General features: G+C 36.6%; 1 protein-coding gene across 1 annotated transcript in view; it reads left to right on the top strand.

Moving 5' to 3' along the window:
• Itga4 (integrin subunit alpha 4) overlaps positions 1–24,348 on the top strand; it is a 72,199-nt gene that overhangs the window by 9,520 nt on the left and 38,331 nt on the right. The window contains exons 3-14 of the mRNA XM_051184385.1: positions 8,394–8,500; positions 8,594–8,723; positions 12,428–12,495; positions 13,719–13,848; positions 15,281–15,366; positions 16,040–16,102; positions 16,191–16,328; positions 19,639–19,750; positions 21,142–21,236; positions 22,382–22,472; positions 23,054–23,099; positions 23,641–23,795. Of these exons, the coding sequence (XP_051040342.1) occupies positions 8,394–8,500; positions 8,594–8,723; positions 12,428–12,495; positions 13,719–13,848; positions 15,281–15,366; positions 16,040–16,102; positions 16,191–16,328; positions 19,639–19,750; positions 21,142–21,236; positions 22,382–22,472; positions 23,054–23,099; positions 23,641–23,795 (1,221 nt within the window). The remainder of the gene's footprint in view (positions 1–8,393; positions 8,501–8,593; positions 8,724–12,427; positions 12,496–13,718; positions 13,849–15,280; positions 15,367–16,039; positions 16,103–16,190; positions 16,329–19,638; positions 19,751–21,141; positions 21,237–22,381; positions 22,473–23,053; positions 23,100–23,640; positions 23,796–24,348) is intronic.

Raw genomic sequence — 24,348 nt, 5'->3', positions numbered from 1 at the left:
ACATTCACAATGATGTCTACTTCAAGAATGTTTTGAAAACATTAGTTAATATATGGGTTTACAGCTATTAAAACGCAGTTGGTGCACAGAAAGAAATAGTCGCAATAGAGTGACTCCTCTACCTTAGGTTACTCTCACCAAACATACCTGTTGGAGTACATCTTTCTCTTACAGCTATCACAAGGAGTTGTGTGGGTTTCCTGGAGGATTCTAAGAAACTTTTGACTACAAGTCCAGTAGAGACGGTGAAGCTAGAATCAGGGCTCCACAGAGACCTTGTTTTTTTTTTTTTTTTTGTTATTTGTTTTTTGGTATTTTGTTTTCATAGTTCTGAGGCCTCGGAATGATTCAGGAAGGACCTACTCACATTTAGAGAGCTTCAACCCTACAACACGGTGCTATTGGCTATTGCTCTATCAGGAGAGTCACTGTGATGGGAAACTTTCAGAGTAGACTAGAGAACAGGATAGAATAGAATAGAATAGAATAGAATAGAATAGAATAGAATAGAATAGAATAGAATGAATAGAATAGAACAGAATAGAATAATAGAATAGAATAGAGAAGATATGGAGAACTAAAGTGTCCAGCTTTGCCAGGTCTGTGGATTACACAGACTCTTTTTCATAGAAGGGCATGTAGATCATGCCCACTAGCCTTGATCAGATGTTGCTAGCCATCCTCAGATCACATTTAAAGATCTCTTTTTAACTAAAGGAAAATATTTTGAGAGTAGTATCTCATTTCGACATTTACTTTGATATTTTAATTTTTGCTTGTCTCTAGATTCGCAGAAGGAAATGTCCTGGACTTTTGACAATTTTCATCTTCTGTGCCACCTTTACAATGCTGGCATTACAGTTTTCATAACTCCAAATCATTCCTATTGCTATTGAGTTCCTAAACATCCCTGCTGTCTTTTAGAAGAATCATCACCATATTTAATTAGATGTGTGAGAAATTGCATGTTTTAATCATAAATTGTATAATATAATGGGCTTATTAGTAACTATGGTTTGATAAGACAAATTAAATGAAAGGTCCATTTGAGTTAGAGCTGGAGGTTGCTTCTCAAATCTCACAGCACTGTGAGCGCCCTCTGGTGTCTAAATTAAAATCAGCAGAAGACAGGTTCCTTGGGGGAATGGAAGCATTTGCTATTTATTGAACACCTACTAGGTGCTAGGCAATTGTATATACACAGACCTAAGTTTCTGTAATCCACATCTGATTGTACTGGTAGGTTTTGTAAGCTGTTAGTTTAGCCTGTCACTTTACTTCTAATTGATTTTTTTCTAATATTCTGAATTTGTGTAGATAATTAAATGTTAACAGATTATTTTGTGAAGCTAATGTCTCTGTAGAACATAAGACAAAAGAACAGTTGTTCACTTTCTATGACTGACTGAAAAAATAAAGAAGAGGATGAGCCAGTCTTAAATGTATGACGCTTATTGTGTAATAGAATAGAACTTCAAATTTAAAAGGCAAAAGTAATTTAAAGTAGGGGATTTGCTAATTTTTGAAAACTGAAACTGTGTCATGTGCCATAAGTTTTGAAAAAGCAGATGCACTTACTCACTCTTTGCTATGAGTGCCCCCACCAAATATCTGCTGGGGAAGCCACAGTGACGTGGGTAGAAAAACCAGACATACCATTCCACAAAAAGTCCCAGTCTTCCCCACTGCAAAACGCTTCATTCAATCCCTCAAAGGTCTAGAAAAGGGGGCCTGGAGACTGACCTTCCCATTGGGTCCTTATTTCTTCAGTGAAAATGCCCCAATGCTGAAGGTGACTAACATGGAGGGAAAGGGCAGGGCAGAACAGGGGTCAACACATTGACTCTTCATGAACAATACAAAGTTGAGTTATGTGTTAAGTTTCAGGCCAATTTGAGCTACAGTGAGACCCTGTCTCAAAAAGAAAAAAAATATTTACATTCTGGGCAGAATTGCTATATTTCACACATTCTCAGAAGGAAAAACAGATTTAGGATGTGAAATTGAATTCAGCTAATTAACACATATGCATGTTTGTAGAGTTCTATCATCAATGTTTTAGAATCATGGGAAGCAACATAAAGATTAAAGGTTTTTTGTTATTATTGTAGTCTTTTAATTTACTGGCTTCATAAATTTGGGCAAGTTCTTGACTACTCTAAGACTCAAGGTTGGGGGCTGGGGAGATGCTTCAGATGAGGAAGTGTTTTCTGTGTAAGCATGAGGACCTATGTTCAATTCCCAGCATCCATGTAAAATCCAGTCACTGTAACAAGCCTCTAAGCTCAGCACTGGAGAGGTGGAGATAGTTGTATCCCAGGATCTCACTGGCCAGCCAGTCTCTTTCAATAGATGAGCTCTAGGTTTTGTGAGTGACTCTACCTCAAAAAAATACAGTAGAGAGCAATGGAAGACTCCTGGATTAATCTCTGACTACACATATGTATTCACCCATGTGCACACACCTGTACACATGGGATTTTACGCATTCGCAGAACTCAGTTTCTCATGAATAAAGGGATTAATAATGTGGTGTTCTGGCCTTACTGTGAGAATAAAATAGTGTTCATGATGAGCCTTCCCATAAAGTGGTGGGCTATTTCTATTTTGTGCAAGAGAATTATGCTGGACCTGTACACTGATTAGTGATTAACCAAATACTCAAGGTTACATTGATGATGATATCCTCAATTAGATGATGTCATCTAATGTTCATATATGTTCTATGCCCATTCTTATCCAAGCACATCACATGTCTCATTTCTTCCCAGAGTCCCTGCAGGAGCCCACAAGTCCCAAATGACTTCCCATCTTAAGTAACTCTACTCCCAGTCATTTGGAAAGATTTTCAAACTCAAGTGCAATTTCATTCACACCCTGTGTTAAACTTAAGGAAATAATATTGTGGAGGAGAAGAAGGGAACATAGAAACAAACATACTTTCTTCCATCTCTGTTTGGTGAAACATAACAGTCCTTTGCCATCTCTACTAAGGAATTATTATGGTCATGTAATATATTTCAAGATTCTCCATCCACAAATATGCATCAAGTGCCTGCTTGCCATGTAGGGAGCAGTATTCTATGCTATAAGAATGCTACTGTCAAAACACAGCCAGATTCTACTCCTTGAGTCAAATCTCTAGTCCTCCATTGTCCCTGCTCAATTTTTGAAGTATTGGTAGTAATACCAACGAGGTGAATAGCAAAATGGAAATCAGGTGAAGGGGTGGGAGTAAGGAGAATATCCAGGTAGCTTTGTATTTACAATATCATTTTTGTTCATTAGAATTACTAATTTTTGTCTACATATGCTTGTATATACTGATAGAAATCAATAGCTTTAAATACTTTATATATTTCCTTCCCCAATTTTAAAAAAAAAAATGTAAGAATGAGCTTAATTCTTAGAGTAAGGGAAATGGCTTTAATATGGATTTTTCTCCCTTAGTTTGTACTGGAGAAATGCATTCAACTGTGCTAAGAATTAGCCATTCTAGTGCAAAAGAGTGGAAAAACATCACATGCTAATTTACTCTCACCACCTTTGTATTCAACTATGTAAAGTACTTTTTCAATCATGGGGTTGATTTGGTTTGCTAAAAATTTAGCTTAGTGATGTATACAAGCTGACATGAAAACTGGATTATAAATCATTGCTGCATGACATTGGGTAAAATAAAATATGGATTTGCTTATGGTCTTGTCAGGGGCATTTATGAAATTGGCTTTCTTGTGACAGTCTTCATAAACATCACCTCTGCCCAAATGAATACCAGATTTCTTTATGAAGAAAATACACTTAGTATTTCATTGTCTACTTTATTACATAGCTGAAGCCTACTAGGACAGATATTTCTGTTCCACGCCTTTCCATAGAGAGGTAGATTCAGAAGCATAGGGGTTGAAGGAACAATCTCAGAGCAGTGGTTCTCAACCTTCCTAATGCTGTGATAATTTAATACAGTTCTTCATGTTATGGTGACCCCCGACCATAAAATGATTTTCACAGCTGCTTCATAACTTTAACCTTGTTACTGTTATGAATCATGATGTAAATATCTGATCTCTTGTGTGACCCCCGTCAAAGGGTCATTAGATGCTTCAAGGGTCACAACCCAGAGGTTGAAAACCACTGTCTTAGGGGCTTGAGGAAAGCTTAAAATGCAGAGATCTTGTCTTTTCTGCTGTAATTTTTCTGGCACTCCCAAAAAGAATGTGAAAATGTTGCAGAAATAGAGGAAGTTCAGAGCTGGATGGTGACTTGCAGACTACTCCTGGGACTGATTCCGTCTAGTAACCAACCAGTGCTGAAAGTCCCTCTGTATTGTGGTTGCAGTTGAAGGTTATCTCTATAGGAAGCAGTGTCAAGAAGTAAAAAGAAGAAATGTCACAACATGCATGTGTGGGGGGTGTGTAGGTGTATATTTGTATATGAGTGTATGCATGTAAAATGATTCCTTATAATTTCATTTTCATTCCTGTATGTATCATAGACATACTTTTGACACACACTTTGAACTCAAGGCATGCAACACAATAGAAGATTTTTTTTCCATTTACAGATTCCATTTTCAGCACATATTTCTGGGTTTTATGTTGGGATGGAATGATGACCAACAAGATCTTGGCTTGGCCAAGATAAATAAAATCAGTGCTAAACCTTGGAAGCAGAGAAGTTGTAAACAAATATATGTACCTAATCCCAGTCAAAAAGGAGTCCCTCCTTCCTACTGCCTAATGGACAACTTAATTTCTTCTCAGTGATCATATCCTATGCCAGTAAAAGTCCTTGATTGCTAAGGTCGACAGTCCTATCTATAGAGTAGAAAATTTTATATTTATACTGTTTATATATCATACATTTTAATTACCATAAATTAGAACTCTTATCTATATATGAGAAAGTATCTGTTGTTTGGAACCATGTAGCACATGGGAAAGACTATGTCCACTGTTACTTAACCCCATCCCCCACATTGTCCCCATGCCCACTCACTATGTGTTTATTCTGTTCAAAAGCAACTTAGTCTCACCACTAGAATCCTGGGAAAGTTTGACCACATTTAATGTCGTGTAAACATCTCTTCTTGTGGCTTCTGGAGGGCTCTTTGTTCCACTTCTAAGAATCATTGCCTTTAACATAGAATTAAGAGTAGAGGAAGAGCGTGTTGTGAGCCACACTGGAAGTAAAAGTAAAACTCTCAGAAGTCATCCTAAACAAGTCAGGTCACATAGAAGTCCTTCTAGAGGGCTCAGAAAGCCCCAGGAATGGGAAGAAGGGGGTTGGATGATAAGAAAGGGGCACAGTGAGCAGGGAGGCAAGGCAACAGCAGCAGTAACCGTCATCTGCAGGGCTAACACTACTGAGCAGGAAGCAGCTTGGATGGAACAGATAACAGCTTAACTTGGCAAAGGTGTCTCCAATGTTCATTTAGAAACATAGGAAACAGAACTTAGCTAAGAAACACATAATTACATGCAGTATGCTATTCTTGCACATAACTTCTGAGCCATTTTCAACTAGGAATTTGCATGATATAATTTTTGTGATTCCAAAGCACTGTTTTTGTTGTTTTTAACTTGGGTTTCTATCTCTAGGAGAGAACATTTGTTTGCAAATATCAACTATAATCTTGAAAAAAACATTTTTCCTGTCCACATAGGAACAGTGAAGGTGTCATTTATAGGCTCATGTGCTCCTATCTCTAACAAAGACAGCTAAACTGGAGGTGAATTAACTATAATTCTAGAAATGGTGTGATGTTTTCAGAGGTGATATATCCTCAATTCTTATGGTAACAGAGCTTCAGCTGCAGGCAGGCTGCATCTACCTTTGATGATCTGTTTTTACACTCATCTTTAAATGTTGGCAATGTTAGAGACAAGTCAAAATGAAAACTACATCACAATGAAAATTGAATTTTCTTTTGGTCTCTCTTCTTATTTCTCCTGTATTGGTTTGGTATCATGTTGCTCTAGTAGTTCCCTGTGTTAGAATGTTTGCCCTTTTGATTGACACACAATAAAAACACCTTTAATTCCTTGATTTTCTTTTCCTTCCTCCTTCTCCTCTCTCCTACTTCCACCCAAGCTGTCTTTCATAAGTTTCACACAGAAAACTCCATGTCCATCTGGCGATTCTTGATCAGGGTTTGGGCTTATACTAGGTTTCTCTCCCATTACTTAGTTCTTTCTCTGGGTTTACTTGCCTTCATTTCTCAGTCTCTCTCTCCTGGAATACTCTATCAGTAGTGGAAGCATCATTGTTTGCCAGGAAACAAAGCCAACTCATTATCCATGTTCTATTCTAACCATGCTCCTGACCTGACCTGAAGTGACCCTTCCAATAGATAGGCCTGGCTAGACCCACAGAATAGGACACCAGAAGAGAGTTTGGGAAACTTCCTTCAGCTTAGTTGTGTTGAAGGATTAGCTATTTCCATGATAGTTCCAAATAGCTTCCTATACTTCTTTTCTGTTTCTTTGTTTTTGTTTTTTATTTATTATTTTTGTTATTTTACATGTGGATCCAAGTTCCCTCTCCCTCCCATACTCCCATCTGATGGGAGATGCCATTATGTATATATGTTTCTCATACTGGTTAATATAAAGCACTGTTGGCCAATAGGAAAGGAAGATAGGAGGGACTAGGAGACAAGGAGGAAATAGGAAGTAGTAAGGAGGAGTCAAGATGGAGAGCTGGACGCCAGCTGCCTCCCCGGTAAGAGAAGGCCATGTGAAAATACATAGAGCAGCAGAAATGGGTTAATAATTAAAGGCAGAGTTAGCCGATAAGAAACAAGTAACCAGGCCAACAGTATTGTATCAAATACAGAGTGTCTGTGTATTATTTGGGGCTGGCGCGGCGGCAGGCAGAAAAACCATACACGTTACACCCATCCCCCCTCATACCCCATTCCCCACCCACTCCACAGGGAGGATGAGGCCTTCCAGGAGAGATCATCAAAATTTGTCAAGTCATTTGAAGTAGGGTCCAGGCCCTCCCTCCTGTTTCTAGGCTAAGGGAGTATCCCTCCATGGGGAATGTGCTCCCAAAGTCCTTCCGTACACCAGGGGTACATCCTGATTCCACTGTCAGAGGTCCTACAGACTGCCCAGGCCTTCTAACTGAGACCCATGTTCAGGGGGTCTGAATAGGTCCAATGCTGGTTTCTCAGCTTTCAGTCTGGGGGTCCATGAGCTCCCCCTTGTTCAGGTCAGTTGTCTCTATGGGTTTCTTGACCCCTTTGCTCATCACTCCTCCCTCTCTTCCTGTACATCTTATGAAAAATGTTATGACTCAGGAAAACCAATACAAATGATTTCATTTGAAATATATCATCTTTATCAATATAGGCATTGTGAGGGTCCTAAGAAAACTGTACATAAAGTCAAGGTTGAAGGGGTAAGCAAGTACCTAATGATACAGAGACCACTGTGAGAAAATTTGCCATAACTATTTAAATACTTGGTGACCAATGTTTAAAGTAAAGGAATCCAGCTTCCTGTATATTTACCTCATCTAATTGCTGCTAATGTATTGATCTGCTGTTGGAACTGAGCACAGAATATTCAAGTGTTGACTAAAGAGGGTAAGAAGTTAAGATAGCAAAAAGAATCCATGACACCTATCTTAATCTTCCTCCAATCAATGATTTGAAATCACTTTAACACAATTTTTACTAGGACTCCAGCTCAACAGCAAAGGGTAGCAGGACTATGTACTACCTGAATATTTCCTTTATGTTAGCCTTTTTACAATTTATGCATTTGCCAAAGTGTGCCTATTGATGTTTTTTTGTTTATCACTGATACCACTTTGTTTTTTAAAGACCTTTTATCTTTGTTGAAAACTCCAGTCATCCCACTAAGTCTAACACACAGGGCATTTTGTTTCAAATGCTATGAGTTATTAGTGTACTACTTATATATTCCACTTGCTATATGCTCAGTCATCACCGTCCAACTCCAATAAACTCTACTTTATTGCTGAGGACATTTTTGAAAATACTCTGGTGGTGTTGCTTATGTTGATAAATTGGTGAGGTAAAAGCAAAAATTCTTTCCCAAAGATTAGCCTCTGACTCTAGATCAAATGGACCTTCCTTGTCTTGCTCAGGTTAGTTAGCTACCTCCTGTATCACGGAGGCCACATCTTCATGACATCTTCATCTCTCAGAAGCCATTCAACAAAGAACACTCAGCATGCATGAAGAATAACTATGTTGGCAGAGAGAAACTCACTTTTCCACTAAATTGTACCTTGGATATGAGACAAAACTGGCTGAAGAGAAACCCTGGAAATAAGGGCCTGGTTTTAACTACCCTATTCTTTTAGAATAGCATTATTTTCAACAAAACTGATGATAAACATATTTGCAAATGCTGCAGGTAGCCCCAGTGGAGAGCCTTGTGGAAAGACATGCTTGGAAGAGAGAGATAACCAGTGGTTGGGGGTAACACTCTCCAGACAGCCAGGTGAAAATGGATCTATCGTGGTAGGTATTGAAGTGGGTCCACTGATCAAGATCCTGGAATCAGGCATTCTGGGCATGACTTTCACATATTTGCTTTACTTATGTTTTACCCAGACTTGTGGGCACAGGTGGAAAAATATATTTTATATGAGGAATGAAAATAAGCTACCCACTGGTGTTTGCTATGGGATGCCTTCTGATTTGCGAACAGAACTGAGTAAAAGGATGGCCCCATGTTACCAAGGTAAGTAAGTGTGACATGATGCAGCTAGATAGAGACACTCTGTAAATCCCCAAATGGGAGGAGAAAGACCACTGACCAAAATCATCATTGCCAAATTAATTAAAACAAGCAATTAAATCAAGCTTTTTATACTTGTGTACATGGGCTGCCTCTCTCTAAGGTAGGATTCTGAGGTCAGCATTAGATGTGAAGAAGACAAAGCTTGTATAGCTCAGGAGTAAAGGGTTTCCAAATGGGAGATTTGGCAGTCAAAATAGGCAGGGTTACAGGAGAAGAACAAACAAATTAGACCTGATGACCTCCTGAAACAAAGATGAGATTTTAAGGTGGTCATAAAAGATAGCCCATAACAGCCCCTTTGAAACAGATGTAGGGTTGCAAGATCACTATAAATAACTTTTTGAAATGAAGACACAATTGCCATTTCCTGGAACAGGCAGTACAGAACCATTTGTAGTTAAGGTTATAGGTTGTCATAGCCCAATCCTTGAGAAACAGCAGTTTAATCATAAACAGGAATGAGCCTGATTGATTCATCTTTGCTATAAGATGGAGTTGAGGCTGAAATGGAGGCAGGGTGGTTCTTTAAAGCAAACAATGGCTTTCAGTTAGTGTTTCTTTGCATTTTCATCTTTGCCTGATCACAGAGGAAGATCTTTGATATGACCATTGTTTAACATAAAACATCCTTCCTATGTTTACTGCCCTACATATAAGCAATCTATGCTTTTGAAAACAACCTTTCAGGTTCGTTTGAATAACTGGGGAAGCTAGTTGATAATTATCCACTTTTACACTAAATTTACTTTCAAATCTTTATGAACATGTCTACTGACCAGGAAACGTAGGATCCCTAAAATTATGAAATTACATAGAAAATTCTTATTAGAAAGAAAGTGACTGCATTTTTTTGTTCTTTAGTAGCTTCTAAACAGTTCAAAAGGGTTCTAAACAGTTTAAAAGGGTTCAAGACATTAGTATAAGCAAAGCCTCCCTACTTCCCTTTTCCCCAGCTCATATGTATTTCTTGAAGATTAGTGTCTAAAGCAGCAAGTTGTGACCCCTTTGGGATTCAAATAACCTCTTTTCAAAAGGGTCACCTGAGATCATCTGTATGTCAGGTATTTACATCATGATTTATAACAATAGCAAAATGACAGTTATGAAGTAGCAATGAAAATACTTTTATGGTTGGTGGTCACCACAGCATGAAGAATTATATTCAGGGGTCACAGCAGTAGGAAGATTGAGAACCACTGATCTAAAGTTAGAAAACTGTCTCAATGGAAATCTGTTGCTGTTGGTGTTTTATATATAGAACTAGGTATAAACACAGAGTTAGGGACAAATGCCAGTAGCATTTAATACTGTATCTCTGATAATAACTCTAAAAATTTCTTTAGAATACCAAAAATATGAATGAATGTCTATTCTTTATCATGACAAAAAATACTTTTCCCATCTCCCTTATTATCCAAATGTAATTTTAAATAACTGTCAAAACTTTGGATACATTAAAACTTGCTAATTCTGATAATTTTAGGATCTTTCATGTCTGGATTCTGATGTTATGGAGAAGTCCATATAACAAATATTTGTATTTTACCTTTGAATGAAAGAAGATAAATAATGAATATTAAGTTCTCAATTGAAATCAAATTTGGTCAGAATTTCTATATATTTATGATCCCCTTTCATAGGCAGGAGTTATTTTTGCTAATATATATCTAGTTATATAATTTTAAAAGTCAAGATTATATAAACATAAACACATCAAAATTTGTAAAAACAAAGGCACAAGGAAAATTCTAAAGGAGTGAGAGATTATGGCAGGGAATGCTTATACATCAGTATAGTAATTTGTCAAAAGGAAGAAATAGTTATGATTTTTCTTTTCATGGAGGCTTATGAATGAAAGCGTCAGGAGAAGGAGGGCTGTGTCCTCAGTAAACCCCAAAAGCATCAATTCACACGGCTTTGCAGTAAGAGACCTTACAAGCCTACATGGGTCCATAAAGAAGGGATAATCTCCTCAATGAACTAATGTAAGGAAATTGAATATCCACCTGCAAAAAGAGTGAAATTGGACTCTGATCACATGAAAGTGAGCTCGAAATGAAAGGCCACTTAAGTGTGAAGCCTCCTATAGCAATGGAACCTCTGCAGAGTGACAGAGAAAGGAAGCTTCTTGAAATTGGTCTTGCCACTGGTTCCTTGGGGGTCACAACAAAATCTCAAGCCACAAAAGGAATGAGACAAATGGCACTATAGCCAGCAGCAAAACTTCTGCATGGCCAAGGAGGCCATCAGCAGAGCAGAGAGATAAAGATACGATGGAGAGGGGACGGGGCACTTGCAAACAGCCTCAGATGTGAAGTTCATTCCTAAAACATATATGAATCTCACCAAAGAGATAACCACAAAACCAATAACCTAGTTAAAAATCAGTAAAACCAAGATATTTTCTTTCGAATGAAAGCAGAAAAATGGCTGGTCTGTATATGAAGGGTGATTGGTGTTGCTAATCATCAGAGAATGTAAATTAAATCCAGCAAGATCACTTCTTATCTGTTAAATTAAATGGCTATTTACCAAAAAGATGAAAAGTTAAGTGTTAGCAAAGACAGCGGGAGTGCAAATTAGTGCAACATTATGAAAGACTATGGAAGTTCCTTAAGATAGGAAAATAGAAGTCCCACACAACTCAGCAGTTCCTTAAGAAGTCTGAGAGTAAACGACTCATGGGTGGTGGAGATATGTGTGTATATGTACAATAGGATGCCACCCAACCTTAGTAAGCCCTGCCATTTGGGACACCATGGGAGGATATGAAGGACATTATAAGCAAGGCACAGAAAACAGCACATAATAAATAACACTTATATGTGAAATGTAAAAACACTTCCAATACTGAGAAACTAAATGGCAAAGTGGTTGGGGATGTGGGAGGTCGAGTGGGATGAGGAGTGTGGATTACATGACATTGAGTTCCAGCTTCGTAGATGAATGAGTCTAGCAATGTAATGCGTGGCATGGAGGTTATATTTAATGATACAGCTTGTTGTGGGAGTTTGCCAAGAGGACAGATTACCTTTGTTTTTTTTTGTTTGTTTGTTTGTTTTGTTTTGTTTTGTTTTTTGGGTTTTTTTTTCCATATACAGACAAAATGTCACCATAAAGAGATAGGTGTATTGAGCTGCATGGGTGTGTAGTCATTCTACCATGTGTGTGTTCACAGAACATACTGTTGTGCACCTCCAGATAGCTCAGGGACCTATGAAAACAAAGTCAGAATATTACTTCACTAATTGAATTTTTAAAAACAATTTTAGTACGTGTTGCAAATAATTCCTATGATGAGGAAGCAGGGGGAGAAATGTCTCTAATTGTGATGCAGGATGACAATTTGAAGATTCATACAGAGGAGTTGGATGATGTTAAACTATGTTCATTATTACCATTTTGAAAAATGATGTGCAAAGCATAGATCTTAAGAGTCATGTTTGTGAAGATCTATGAGAAAAATAAAGTATATAAAGGATGATATCATTATCGTGAGATTATTCCTGAAAAATTAGAAGGCTGAGTCAGAATGATTTTGGGATCAAGGCCAGCCTTAGCTGAACAGGCAAACTGTGTCTCAAAAAGAAAAATAAGTATGTATTCCCAATTTGTCTAAATCAATATTGTATATTTTATCTTAGATTTTGTGAGAAAATTTGGAGAACATTTTGCATCATGTCAAGCTGGAATATCTAGTTTTTACACACAGGTAACAGCCCGATATTAGCTCCAAGTACTGTGCATATGTAGAAGCCTAATTCCAGGGGTTCTCTAGATTTGGGATTCAAAACTGAGTAACATTTGAGTAATATCTCTTAATCTGTATACTCTTATCACCCTATTTATTCCATTTAATGTTCCATATCTAATTTTGGAAACTTAATTTCTAAGTGACTACACTAAAGATCGTCACCTCCATTAGGAATTTAATGGACACCTAAAGTAGCTAGTTATTTATTTTGTTAACTTAGGAACTGAAAATATTTACCCACCCAAATATGTTGTTTTTAATCACTAATTGAGTATAAAGGAAATACATGAGCCTGTATTTCATTAAAGTTATGATAGTAGTGGAGGGTTAACAAGTTAAAAAGTACCGTTGAAAATCAGTATAATCTCAAAAACTACCCAAAACTCTAGATTGTTATATGTGAGGTCTCAACTATATCTAGCCCTCAGGTTAATTAATAAAAAGAATAATAAATGTACCAGGTTCTCTCAAAAACCCATTATGATTTCATGAATATTTCCTAACTCTGTGGAAATAAGACAGTATTGTTTTGGTTAACTGGTCTTATACATGTTAACATATTTTACAAATGCTTATAACAATTCTTTTTTTAGTCTATGGAAGTAACTATATTTAAAGTTCAGAATTACTTAGAGAATAGACTAAATTTTAATTATGGTTGATAGCTATGAGTTGTTATACAGTAGAGAGAAGGGCCTGCTCACTCTCTCTCCCTCCTTAAATTTAATGCCTTAAATTTCACTAGCCTTTTGATTATCTGAGTTGAAATTGTTAGGGACACTATTCAGTGCTTTTTGCAAATTGAAATAAATTAAGCCCCCATTTACTCTCTGGTAGCACATGATTATCCTGGTAATGAACCCTAATGAATTACATACAGACAATTGTCTTTGCTGACCCACATTGGCCTTGTCCCAAAGCTTGCTCTATTGTCTAATGGCCCTATCTTTGGTATTTGAAATCCACTTATAAATGTGGAGAGAATTCCAGCATTTCTTCTCTAAAATTCTGCTTTTAGTGATTCTGACTTTTTAACATCTGACTTTAAATTAATAATATGTTCCCATTTAAGAGCTGCAAGATATGTCTTTCCTGATGAATTGCCTAGAATGTTGTGTATTTTCAAGAGGTTTGGGGTGGTGAAATTTAACTTTCAAATGATGATGAGTTTTCTTTTACAGGATTTAATTGTGATGGGGGCCCCAGGATCATATTACTGGACTGGTTCCATCTTTGTCTACAATATAACTACAAACAAGTACAAGGCATTTGTAGACAGACAAAATCAAGTAAAATTTGGAAGTTACTTAGGTACTGTAAAAATTTTACAAACTCAAATTATCTGTGCCTTAGGAATTATATGTGCTGTTCTAAACATCCCATTGATCAGTAACAATTATGTACATCAATTAATCATAGAGTCAAGTATGTTTTCATTAACTCTGAATCTTACATGAACATAGGTGACAACAGTCATCACCACTGTTTTTATATAAGAGCCATTGAATGCTTACTGTGGAAAGCTCCTCCTCTCCTCCACTTTTTTCTAAGATAGAGTCCCATGATGGTTGGACTGAAACTCTCAGAGGTCTGCCTGCCTTTGCCTCCTGAGTGCTGGAGTTAAAGATGTGTGTCACCACTACTGGGCCCTTAGGAAGTTTTTAAACTAACTCTGTATCAGTTGGCCCATTTCAACACATGTCTATGAATACACAGGCATAATTCTTAAATTATCAAATGAAAACCAATGGGTCTTAAAATATCATTCTACATAAAGGAGAGCATTTTGAGGTATAGTCTAAAGTTTTTCCTTTTACCTTTTCCTTATAGAAATTTATTTTAGTTTGTAAAGATTATCTTGGATTGTTTCTCAGAGTTTAATTATTTTTATTGTCTTTTCTCCCCTCTCCTCACTGTTGTTATTTCACAAGCCAAGAGTATCATACCTTGCTGGGCATTGGTGGTGCATGCCTTTAATCCCAACACTCATGAGGCAGAGGCAAGTAGATCTCAGTGAATTCGAGGCCAGACTGGTCTACAGAGCAAATTCCAGGACAGGCTCCAAAACAACACACAGAAACCCTGTCTCAAAAACAAAAAAACCAAAACAAACAAACAAACAAACAACAAAAACAAAAAACAAAAGAAGAAAAGAGTATCATACCTTATCACTCATATGTATACCAAAAACAAATTTCATGCCATTGTTTCCCTTTACAAAAAAATGCACATGTTCTATAATTTCCTAAAAAGCACATGTACTTTAAATGTTAACAGTATGTGCTCAGAAAGTACACTAATAAAGCAAGTACTATTTTTTATTATCATTTCAATAGAACCTATATGACATTTCCTTATCTCTTATTAAAGAATATCTTGAAGTATTTTTATGTAAACTCCATACAACAGAAAAATGAAATCTGTAACGATTGTCATTCGCCAGCTTCAGAGTTTTGTGTACGGTCAGATGGTTCACCTATACTACTGGAATCCAGTTGCTCATCATATTGCCAGGGGAATAACTGTCTAAGTGCCAAGGTCATACTTTCAATATTGAGAGCTTGGAAATACAAACTTGTATCACTTTAAATAATACATATGTTAAAATTGCTTTTAATGACCATTTTAAGTTAATAAAAGCAATCAGTTTGGGTTCAGTTTTGTTTACTTCTATGCAAAGAATTAGAAAAGCACATGCCTGTTCTGAATGAAGAGTCCTATGTATTTCTCTCCTTTTTTGAAGGCTACTCAGTTGGAGCTGGTCATTTTCGAAGTCCACACACAACTGAAGTTGTTGGAGGAGCCCCTCAACATGAACAGATAGGAAAAGTAGGACCCAAAGTTTTTTTTCTCTCTCTCTTAATTTCTTCACAAAGTCTTGAGTTGATTATGTGAGGGAGTCAGATATTAAAGGGAAACTGTAACCATTTTAAGATTAAAATGATGAACCATGTATTGTATCAGTTGTATTTATGTAAAATGCATTTATAGATCTCAAAGAAATGGAGTTGGACAACTTTAATGGGAATCCTATACCTGAAATAGGGCTTTGATATGAGTAAATTGCTTATAAAGTATAAATAGCTGTAGATGTCCAGAGAATGTGTGTTCTGGGCATTATTTAGTAAAAGAAAGTTGAGACAGGAAACACTGCATGTTAAGACCAAAAAGAATAGAATAGAAAATTCTAGTTCAGTATTTTTCTGTATTGCCATGTGAACAATAGAACTCCATATTTTGGTAAACCTTTTTCTATGCCTTCTCTGTGGGTCCCAAAGTTAGTTCATCAGAGGACAGTGCTGCAAATCAGATCAGGCTTCTAAATATGATCTTTTTTCCTATCACTCTTAAATTTTGTAGCAGTAACAATTTTATTAAATATTTAATATTTTTGTGTTTGTCCAATTAATTACATGTTATACAAATTGATGTTTTAATTAAAAAAATATATTGTTAAATTTTGTAAGCAAGTAGATATTTCTGAATTCTTCCCAAATCACAGGCATTTATATTCAGCATTGAAGAAAGGGAACTGAGCATCATTCATGAAATGAAAGGTAAAAAGGTAAATATGTCCCTGCCTTTGGGGTCGCTGAGGGCTTCTGTGGATAAGCCTGCCTGTTCTTATTGCGCATGTGCTTTGTTTGGAACAGCTTGGCTCATACTTTGGAGCTTCTATATGTGCGGTGGACCTCAACGCAGACGGCTTCTCAGATCTCCTTGTTGGGGCTCCCATGCAGAGCACTATCAGAGAGGAAGGGAGAGTATACGTGTACATCAACTCTGGCTTGGTATGTCTGCTATTCCCCAAACAGGAAGTCAATTATGAATTACAATTCAGACTGAAACTGCTCCTATTTCAGAGTTCTGAGACTATAGACTCTTTCTGAAATGTGTGTGTGTGTGTGTGTATGTGTGTGTGTGTGTGTGTGTGTGTGTACAAATGCATGATCCATGTGCATGCACTCCTATGCATGCTATGGTGCATATGTTTCTGGGATCCAGCTCAGGTCAAGAGACTTGTACAAGAAGCACTCTTATTCACTGAGCAATCTTGCCAGGTCAAAACTGTGGTCTTTAGCTTATCTGATTGACCAAAGAGACACTTCTACTGCTGTACTAATGCTCCGAAAATGGAACAGAGCACGACAGTGGGTAGCTATTCCAGAAATATGAGACTTATTACACAAATCTGTACACCGCTTGTGTGGGTTCACTCTAATAACTGAAATTTTCTTCAGTTTAATTTTGGCACAAATATAATTTGGAAGAATGGTTTGTGTAGATATTTCAAAATAGATTTTATATACCTCAATAATTATGGTCCTTATATAACTAGTAGATTATGAAATGTTTGTTATTAGGAATAGATGAAGCATTTGATATTTTTAGTTTATTTATAGAAATTTACTTTACAGAAATAAGCTGCATTGATAAAATATTATTGAACAGTTCATTTGGATTATATTCTGAAAAATATTATGAGCTTGGTGTAATTTATTCTGAAGTAGATACATTGTTCAATTAGCTAATACCGACTATTGTTCAGCTTTAAGTCATGAGCAGTATTTGTAGTGGAAATGGGTGCCTTGATTCAGTCTATAGGGTTCTGGCCTTCTCTAAACAGCCTTACTTCTTGACATTAAATCAAGCAAAGATTGGATACTTAGCATATTCTTTGTTCCTTTGGTTTGAAAATGAGATCAGGCTTCATTTCTCAGGACTCAGCATTGTTCAGTGGAGATTTAGCACAGTGTGCTTGAGGCTTGCTTACTCAAATTTTCAGAGAATTTGAAAAGTTCTCATTTCAAACATCAAGCTAAGCTCTATACAATGCAAACAAGGCTTCCAGTCTTACAAAGATGTAAACATCTCCACATTCTAAATCTAGACTAGAGTTACACATGCAGAACTTTCCTAGACTTCCTTTAAACTAAAATGTGTTTTAGAGAGACATATTATTGTCAGAACAGTGATCTCTCAGATGGCATTAATGGCACATGAACAGTGTTGCACCACATCTTTCATACTCCCCTGTTCACAACGGCCTTCCTTGTGTTTACCAGATCCTTATTCAGAAAGTCTCCCTTATTTTTCCCTTGTGACAAATATCTGGTAAGTCTTTTTTCTTAACAAGGAAATTTAAAAAATTGTTTGACAGTAAAAACCACTCAGAAGGTAAAGGAATATCCCCACCCCCACTGAAATCTTAGATCATCCCACTATGAAAACAGATTAAAGAAATGCTCAGAGAGCATAGGAAGAGCCTGCTCACTGAGCTGTCCTCCCCCTTCCCTCCTACTTACCCAGAAGCACTGCTGCTGGATGCTGGGATCAGTTTTGTAATCAGTTTCCATTTTTTTTTAAATCCTGTAGTGTAGATTTATATTGCTTTCTTCACATCTAACCTATTTCTAAACTCTCTGAAATGGAACTAAACACTAAGAAGCATAATATTTTCTTTACCAAGTTTGCTATTGGCTGTACTAGCTACCCCTGCTTTGTTTTCATGGCTCATAGAAGTCCTAGACAGGCAGTCACTCCAGAATTATTTTCAATGAACTAAAAGAAAGAAGATTACTTAAATGACTTGGGTTTCAAACTAATGTACTACATAGCTCTCAGTGGTCCCCAGTGAGTGCTTGGTTGCCATTCTGAATGGATGTAGAATACTTGGACAAGAGCAATCACCACATTATTTCTCTTGAAACTCTTCTAAAAAAGCATAGTCTTGAGGTTACACATCACTTGTCTTCTCTGAAGCCCGCCTCCCTTCCTTTTAGTCATTTCCTAAGGAGCCACTCCATTTTATCCCTTGGTCTTCAGATTTTATCCCGTGCCATGTTAATATTAGTAACTGTATAATTCACTTAGGAAAAAAAGTGACCCTTAGTGAGAATCTAGAATGGAACATAGTATGAAAAGAAGCTGAAAATAGTTGTGACCCCCAAATCTTATGGATTGGGTGAGATGTCAATCATGGAAGAGTCACTGGAATACAATTTGGCAAATGGCAGGTAATAAGTATATGAAAAGTAGGCATAATTTACTTTGGGCCAAAAATATTTCAAGGAAGTAGTATTTGAGAGAGGAAAACAATAGAATTTTCTGATTATGCAAGAAAAAGTGAAGGACACTTGGCAAAGCATAGAATGTGTGTTTGTGGGAGGAAGACTAGATGCAGAGAAGAGGAGATCTATGATTAGCATGTGGGATTTGTTTTTAAAACACGAGATTGAAATGATCAGTGCTCATTATCACAGCATCATTACCTTACCTTACATATAATATACATACATGTAACAACTCACCTTCAACTTCAGAGATTCCAATGGCTAACTCATTTAATGCCACTCTTTATTCAGAGACCTCCCAAGGCTTTCTATTGTTCACTTCAGAAAGAACAAATTTACCTTTTAATCAAATTGTTATATACTGTAAGACAGTAATTTGGCCTTTATTGTCTTGTTCATTATGTATACCATTCATACATGTAAAGTGTTTTGCTGATCACTTTTTCTGTATATCAAAACCACACCTTCCTTGCAGTAGCCACCTTGTATGACACATTATGAAGTCTCCCATGGGTCATCTTTCCTTTCTTCTCCTTATTGGAATTATTGGAATTCCTTCCTTGCTTCAGTTGAATTATTTTTCTTTCTTCTCATTTGTGTGAAGCAATTTGTACTTGTAAGTCATGTACGTGCTTGTGTTAAGCCCTCCTTGTAGCTATGGTTCCTGGAGGAAAGTGTTTTATATAGACTCCTCCTTGACCCTCTTCACCTGCTTTCTCTGAACAGTGCATTGTCCTTAGCAAGAGCTCAATAAATATTTGTTAAATTGAATTATCAAAATGATTTATTGGATTTTCAAAGCTAGGGATCATGAGTTAGACAACTTCCTATGTCCTCTGAGCTCTAATCATGCTATTATATGTGTTGACTTAATAAATATTTATTGAATTGAACAGAGATGTGTGTACTAGAGCTCAATCTGTGGTTTGACGCATTAGAAAAAAATCCATATCCAATTATAGCGGTAAATCATGTGTAAAGTTGTCAGGGAGTTTTATAATGACACCTTTCTTCCATTTCTACCTAGGGAGCTGAAATGAATGAAATGGAAACAGTGCTTATCGGAAGTGATAAATATGCTGCAAGATTTGGGGAATCCATTGCAAATCTTGGTGACATTGATAATGATGGCTTTGAAGGTAATTAAAATTCTCTAACTTTGTACTTGATGTCAAAATTTCAAATAGTTCAAGGAAGAGAGTATTATTGTAGTTTTGTGCTGTTTGCCTTTCTGTTAGAAATGGGGCCAGAATGGTCTGCTGTCTAGCTTTATAGTATTCTTCAGTTATAACTGTAAGTTATAATTAGTTACAGAATGATATTCAAAGATTTTAATTCTAAGGATACCATTCATTATAAGTAGCATTTTTTTTGCACAATTCTAAAAAGTGATGTCTATCAAACTGTGATATCCATTATTTTTCTATTTTTGAAAAGGATGCTGATTTTAGAAAGGAAATTTTAAGGGCTATATATCATTGGACCATGACATTTAACTACCAGTACAGCCCAGAAACTGACCAAACAAAAACTGAGTCTGGTTTCAAATCTGGAGTACATTCTGATGACTTCTGCTATGCCAGGAACACCCTGTCTGGACTCTGCTTTGCTATAGGATTTGGAAGGGTCCCAGAAAGCATCACAGACAGCATTGTTGAGGGGCAGCAGTGAAGATCAGGGCAGTGTGTATATATGTACATACATATGTACATACATAGAATCATGTGGCATAACAATAAAGTAGTCTTACAGCTATGGAATGGTATTTTTCTCCTTAGTATTATGTGTATTTACATAACTTATTCAATAAGATCAGTGAGCATGTCTGTTTCTCTTGGGTTTTATTTTTTTCACATGAGATCATCATTTTTTTCTTCTCATAAACCAAAATGAATCAGAATAAACTCATTCTGTCATTATTTTTCAAAACAATGCATTTTCTCAAGGTGTGTGTGTGTGTGTGTGTGTGTGTGTGTGTGTGTGTGTGTGTGTATCTAATATATACCACCAGGAGAAGAACTGGTTCAGAAGTCATTTCAAAGGAGTAGAAAAGTCTATAAGCTCAAAACTAAGGCTCTTATGATTATAACATGCCAGATGCTGTTCTATGTAGTTGATGTACCCTTTCATACTTGACTTGCATCTTGTTGTGATCTCATTCTTTGAGTGAAGAAATCAAGATACATGAATTAAACCCTGGGGGTTCATAGAATAACAGGGCACAGCAGCAGAGCTAAGGTGGGCATCCAGAGGTCTAGAGCCCTTGCAAACTTCATCATTCTGAAAGAGTGCCCTTCAGAACCATCCACTCTCTTCTTTTCCATGCACAGACAAATATGCATAATCCTGAACATTATGATGCTAGTGGGTTTTTGTTATTGTTGTTGTCCTGTCTGGAAGAATGGTTGAGTTTCTTTGGAAGAGGGAGTTTTTATATTATGTCACATGCCTTTAGGATCATGAAGGCTAGTTTTCAAAGTTCATTCTTGGTATCAAAATTCCTAATTTTTCTCCTGTTTAAATCCAACAGATATTGCTATTGGTGCTCCACAAGAAGATGATTTGCGAGGTGCTATCTACATTTACAATGGCCGAGTAGATGGGATCTCATCCACCTACTCACAGGTAAGATAGTATTTGGTCTTACAAAGAGGCATTGGTGATTAATGTACCCTCGTCACTCAACTGGTAAAGTAGATTGCTTTTCTCTTTCAAATATTTAACATTTTGTATCTCTGTATAATATGGGTAAATGATCCTATTTACCCACATTATATATAACAATGTTCTCTAAACCATTTATTTCCATTGAGTTCTAGTCTATTTTTATTCTTGTCTTTAGCCTATTCTCATGTCTCTGTGTGTGATGTCACATGTTTTCTTAAGGTGATGGACATGTTTTTCCAAGCATGCTTGTTTGGACATCAACAGTACTTCCTTGCAACTAAAGCTTCATGCTCTACAGAGCCAAACCATGCTTGTTTCAGTGTACAGTAGTTAAACTGATAACATCTTAATACAGTTTTATGATAAAACTCTCATTCTATTTTTATAATTTCAAAGCTCAGAGCATTTTCATGTATAAAAGGACCTACATTCAAGTTCTAAGAAGAAACGAGTTTTCAAAGCTTCACTAGCTATGTGGGCAAATAGCTTTCTACATTTAATAGAGACATTGCGTATGTGTCACGTAAAAAATACTGAGTTTTCTCACTGTGATCAGCAACCATGTATTTCTAATTCAGTGTCTGGACATGAATTTAAATAGATGAAACAGACTGATGCCATGGATGCTCTTAAAGGCTAAGAAACAATCTGTCCAAATCAGTAGGCTTTATTCATAAATCTGAACAGAAGGACCTGCTCAATAATAGGAATTTTGTTTTCCAAATAATGTGTTTGTTTGTTTGTTTGTTTATTTATTTATTTATTTACTTAGGTTGATTAAGGAACCAAATGTAGAACCTGAAAAAATTCAAAGACGGAGAATAAGAATTGTTTTGGACAAACTAAAAACTATACTGCAAAATGTTGTCTTTTCACAACATAAATTTCTAATAACAAAATATATTTAAGCTCTATTTCAATGTTTGAAATTTTGCCTCTCTCAAAGAGTTTGGTTTATCTAGAATACATATTGATAGTTACTATGCTAGGGCAAGCCTCAGACAGTCCATTATTTAACTAAGCTGGCATCTTGGAAACAGTAAATATTCAATAACTATATGCTATAAAAATTCTTCCCTCCTCCCCCACCCCCTTTTTTTCAGAGAATCGAAGGACTTCAAATCAGCAAATCACTAAGGATGTTTGGACAATCTATCTCAGGACAAATTGATGCAGACAACAATGGATATGTCGGTGAGTAGAGACTGTCCAATTTCCAGACCACAAAAGCTCTTTTGTGGGTTCTGCTTCATTGTGGACATGGAAAATCAATGTATAGGACTTCAGGTCACTTGAAATGCAATATGTTTCTAAATTTTTAAGGTTTGAAGCTGGGACTGTAATGATCAAGCAATTCATTAGTTTTACACTGTTAGTGACTTAATGTTAGAGCCCTTGTTCTTGAGAAAGAAAGAAGTACCCAAGAAATCAAACAGAGAAGTCTGTTTTAAAAGATATGAAAGGAGCCTTCTGGACAAGTCTTTCCAACTCAAAGAATCATATTTTGTTTGGCAGTGATGTCACACGTCTCTAGCATGCAATTGCTTTGCTTTCTTGCAAAAGGATTACTGCTGTCTCTGAATAAATAGACTCAGACAATTGGGGAATAGATCTAAGGATCTAAGCTTGTCTTTTCCAATTAAATTTTTGTAAATGGTGTTTTGATACAGTCACAAGGTGATACACAGTATTTGTGAATGCAAGGTAATTCTGTTTAACTAATGGTGATCATTAATCTATGCTGTTTTTCTTTTCTTTTTTTTTTTTTCCTTCAGATGTAGCGGTTGGTGCTTTTCGGTCTGATTCTGCAGTGTTGCTAAGGTGAGGTGGATATGTGTATCACTTTTTACTGACAATCAGGCCTAATGGGAGATAGTGGTGGACAGGTTTCAAAAGCAATGTCCATGTTGACGTTCCTTTATATATCCTCAATGTCTTTCTTTCTGTTTTTTTTTTTTTTTTTTTTTTTTTTTTTTTTTTGAGACAGGGTTTCTCTGTATTGTTTTGTAGCCTGTCCTGGATCTAGCTCTTGTAGACCAGGCTGGTCTCGAACTCACAGAGATCCACCTGCTTCTGCTTCCCAAGTATTGGGATTAAAGGCGTGTGCTACCACCGCCTGGCTTATTATCATTTTATTATTAAACTTTGGGGTATTTTTCTCACTTTGCCTAGATATAATTAAACAGACCACTAGAAAAATATTTAAATAGAAACTCTTGATCTGTACACAAAATATAAGCAAGCATGTATATACTACCACGTAAACATTTTAATGGTATTGCTTGGTTGTTGAGAATGTTAATTACTGTCTTAGGGTAAAATAATTCTATAATTTATATTAATAATTTCATTGTATTCTTAGGACAAGGCCTGTAGTGATTGTTGAAGCATCTTTAAGCCATCCTGAGTCAGTAAATAGAACAAAATTTGACTGCACTGAAAATGGACTTCCCTCAGTGTGCATGGATCTAAGACTCTGTTTCTCATATAAGGGCAAAGAAGTCCCAGGCTACATCAGTAAGTATGCCCAAAGAACCAACACATTAAAGAATGTGTACCATTCTTTAATTTGACAGCAAATTGTCAGCCCCCATTGCTTGTTGTCATGACCATCTGGCACTTCTTTAGAGAAGAATAGAGTAATAGTTTGCTTTGCACTTCTTGTCCGTCGTTTTCGTTTTTGGTTCTCAAGTTGTTCTAGCCAGTATGTGCAGCACAGAGAAATCTTAGCACTTATGTCAAAAGGCAGTGCCAGGGTATCACTTGCTACACTACTTTAAATTGAGCCTTCTGTACTTAACATGGAAAATCTTCAGACTCAAAAGAGCACACCACAGCTCCTCATCTTGACAGGGCTCCTTTCAAAATGTGCTCTATTGCTGTTACTGCTTTTCTTACAAGTAGTGGAGTGAGGGCTTTGGGGATGCTATGCAAGTGCTATGCCTCTGAATCACACCTGAAGCCCTACTGAGCTCATAAAACCTGGAGCCAGTGTGGGTAGGAAGGAGTAAGAGGCACAGGGTTGTTCTTTAAAATATATGTCCTCTTTGGATAAAGAATCTTATCTGGA

The sequence above is a fragment of the Phodopus roborovskii genome, unplaced genomic scaffold (genome assembly GCF_943737965.1).
Source record: "Phodopus roborovskii unplaced genomic scaffold, PHOROB, whole genome shotgun sequence".
NCBI classification, from domain to species: domain Eukaryota; kingdom Metazoa; phylum Chordata; class Mammalia; order Rodentia; family Cricetidae; genus Phodopus; species Phodopus roborovskii.
Note: the sequence above shows the minus strand (reverse complement) of the source record. Positions and strands in the feature narration are given on the sequence as shown.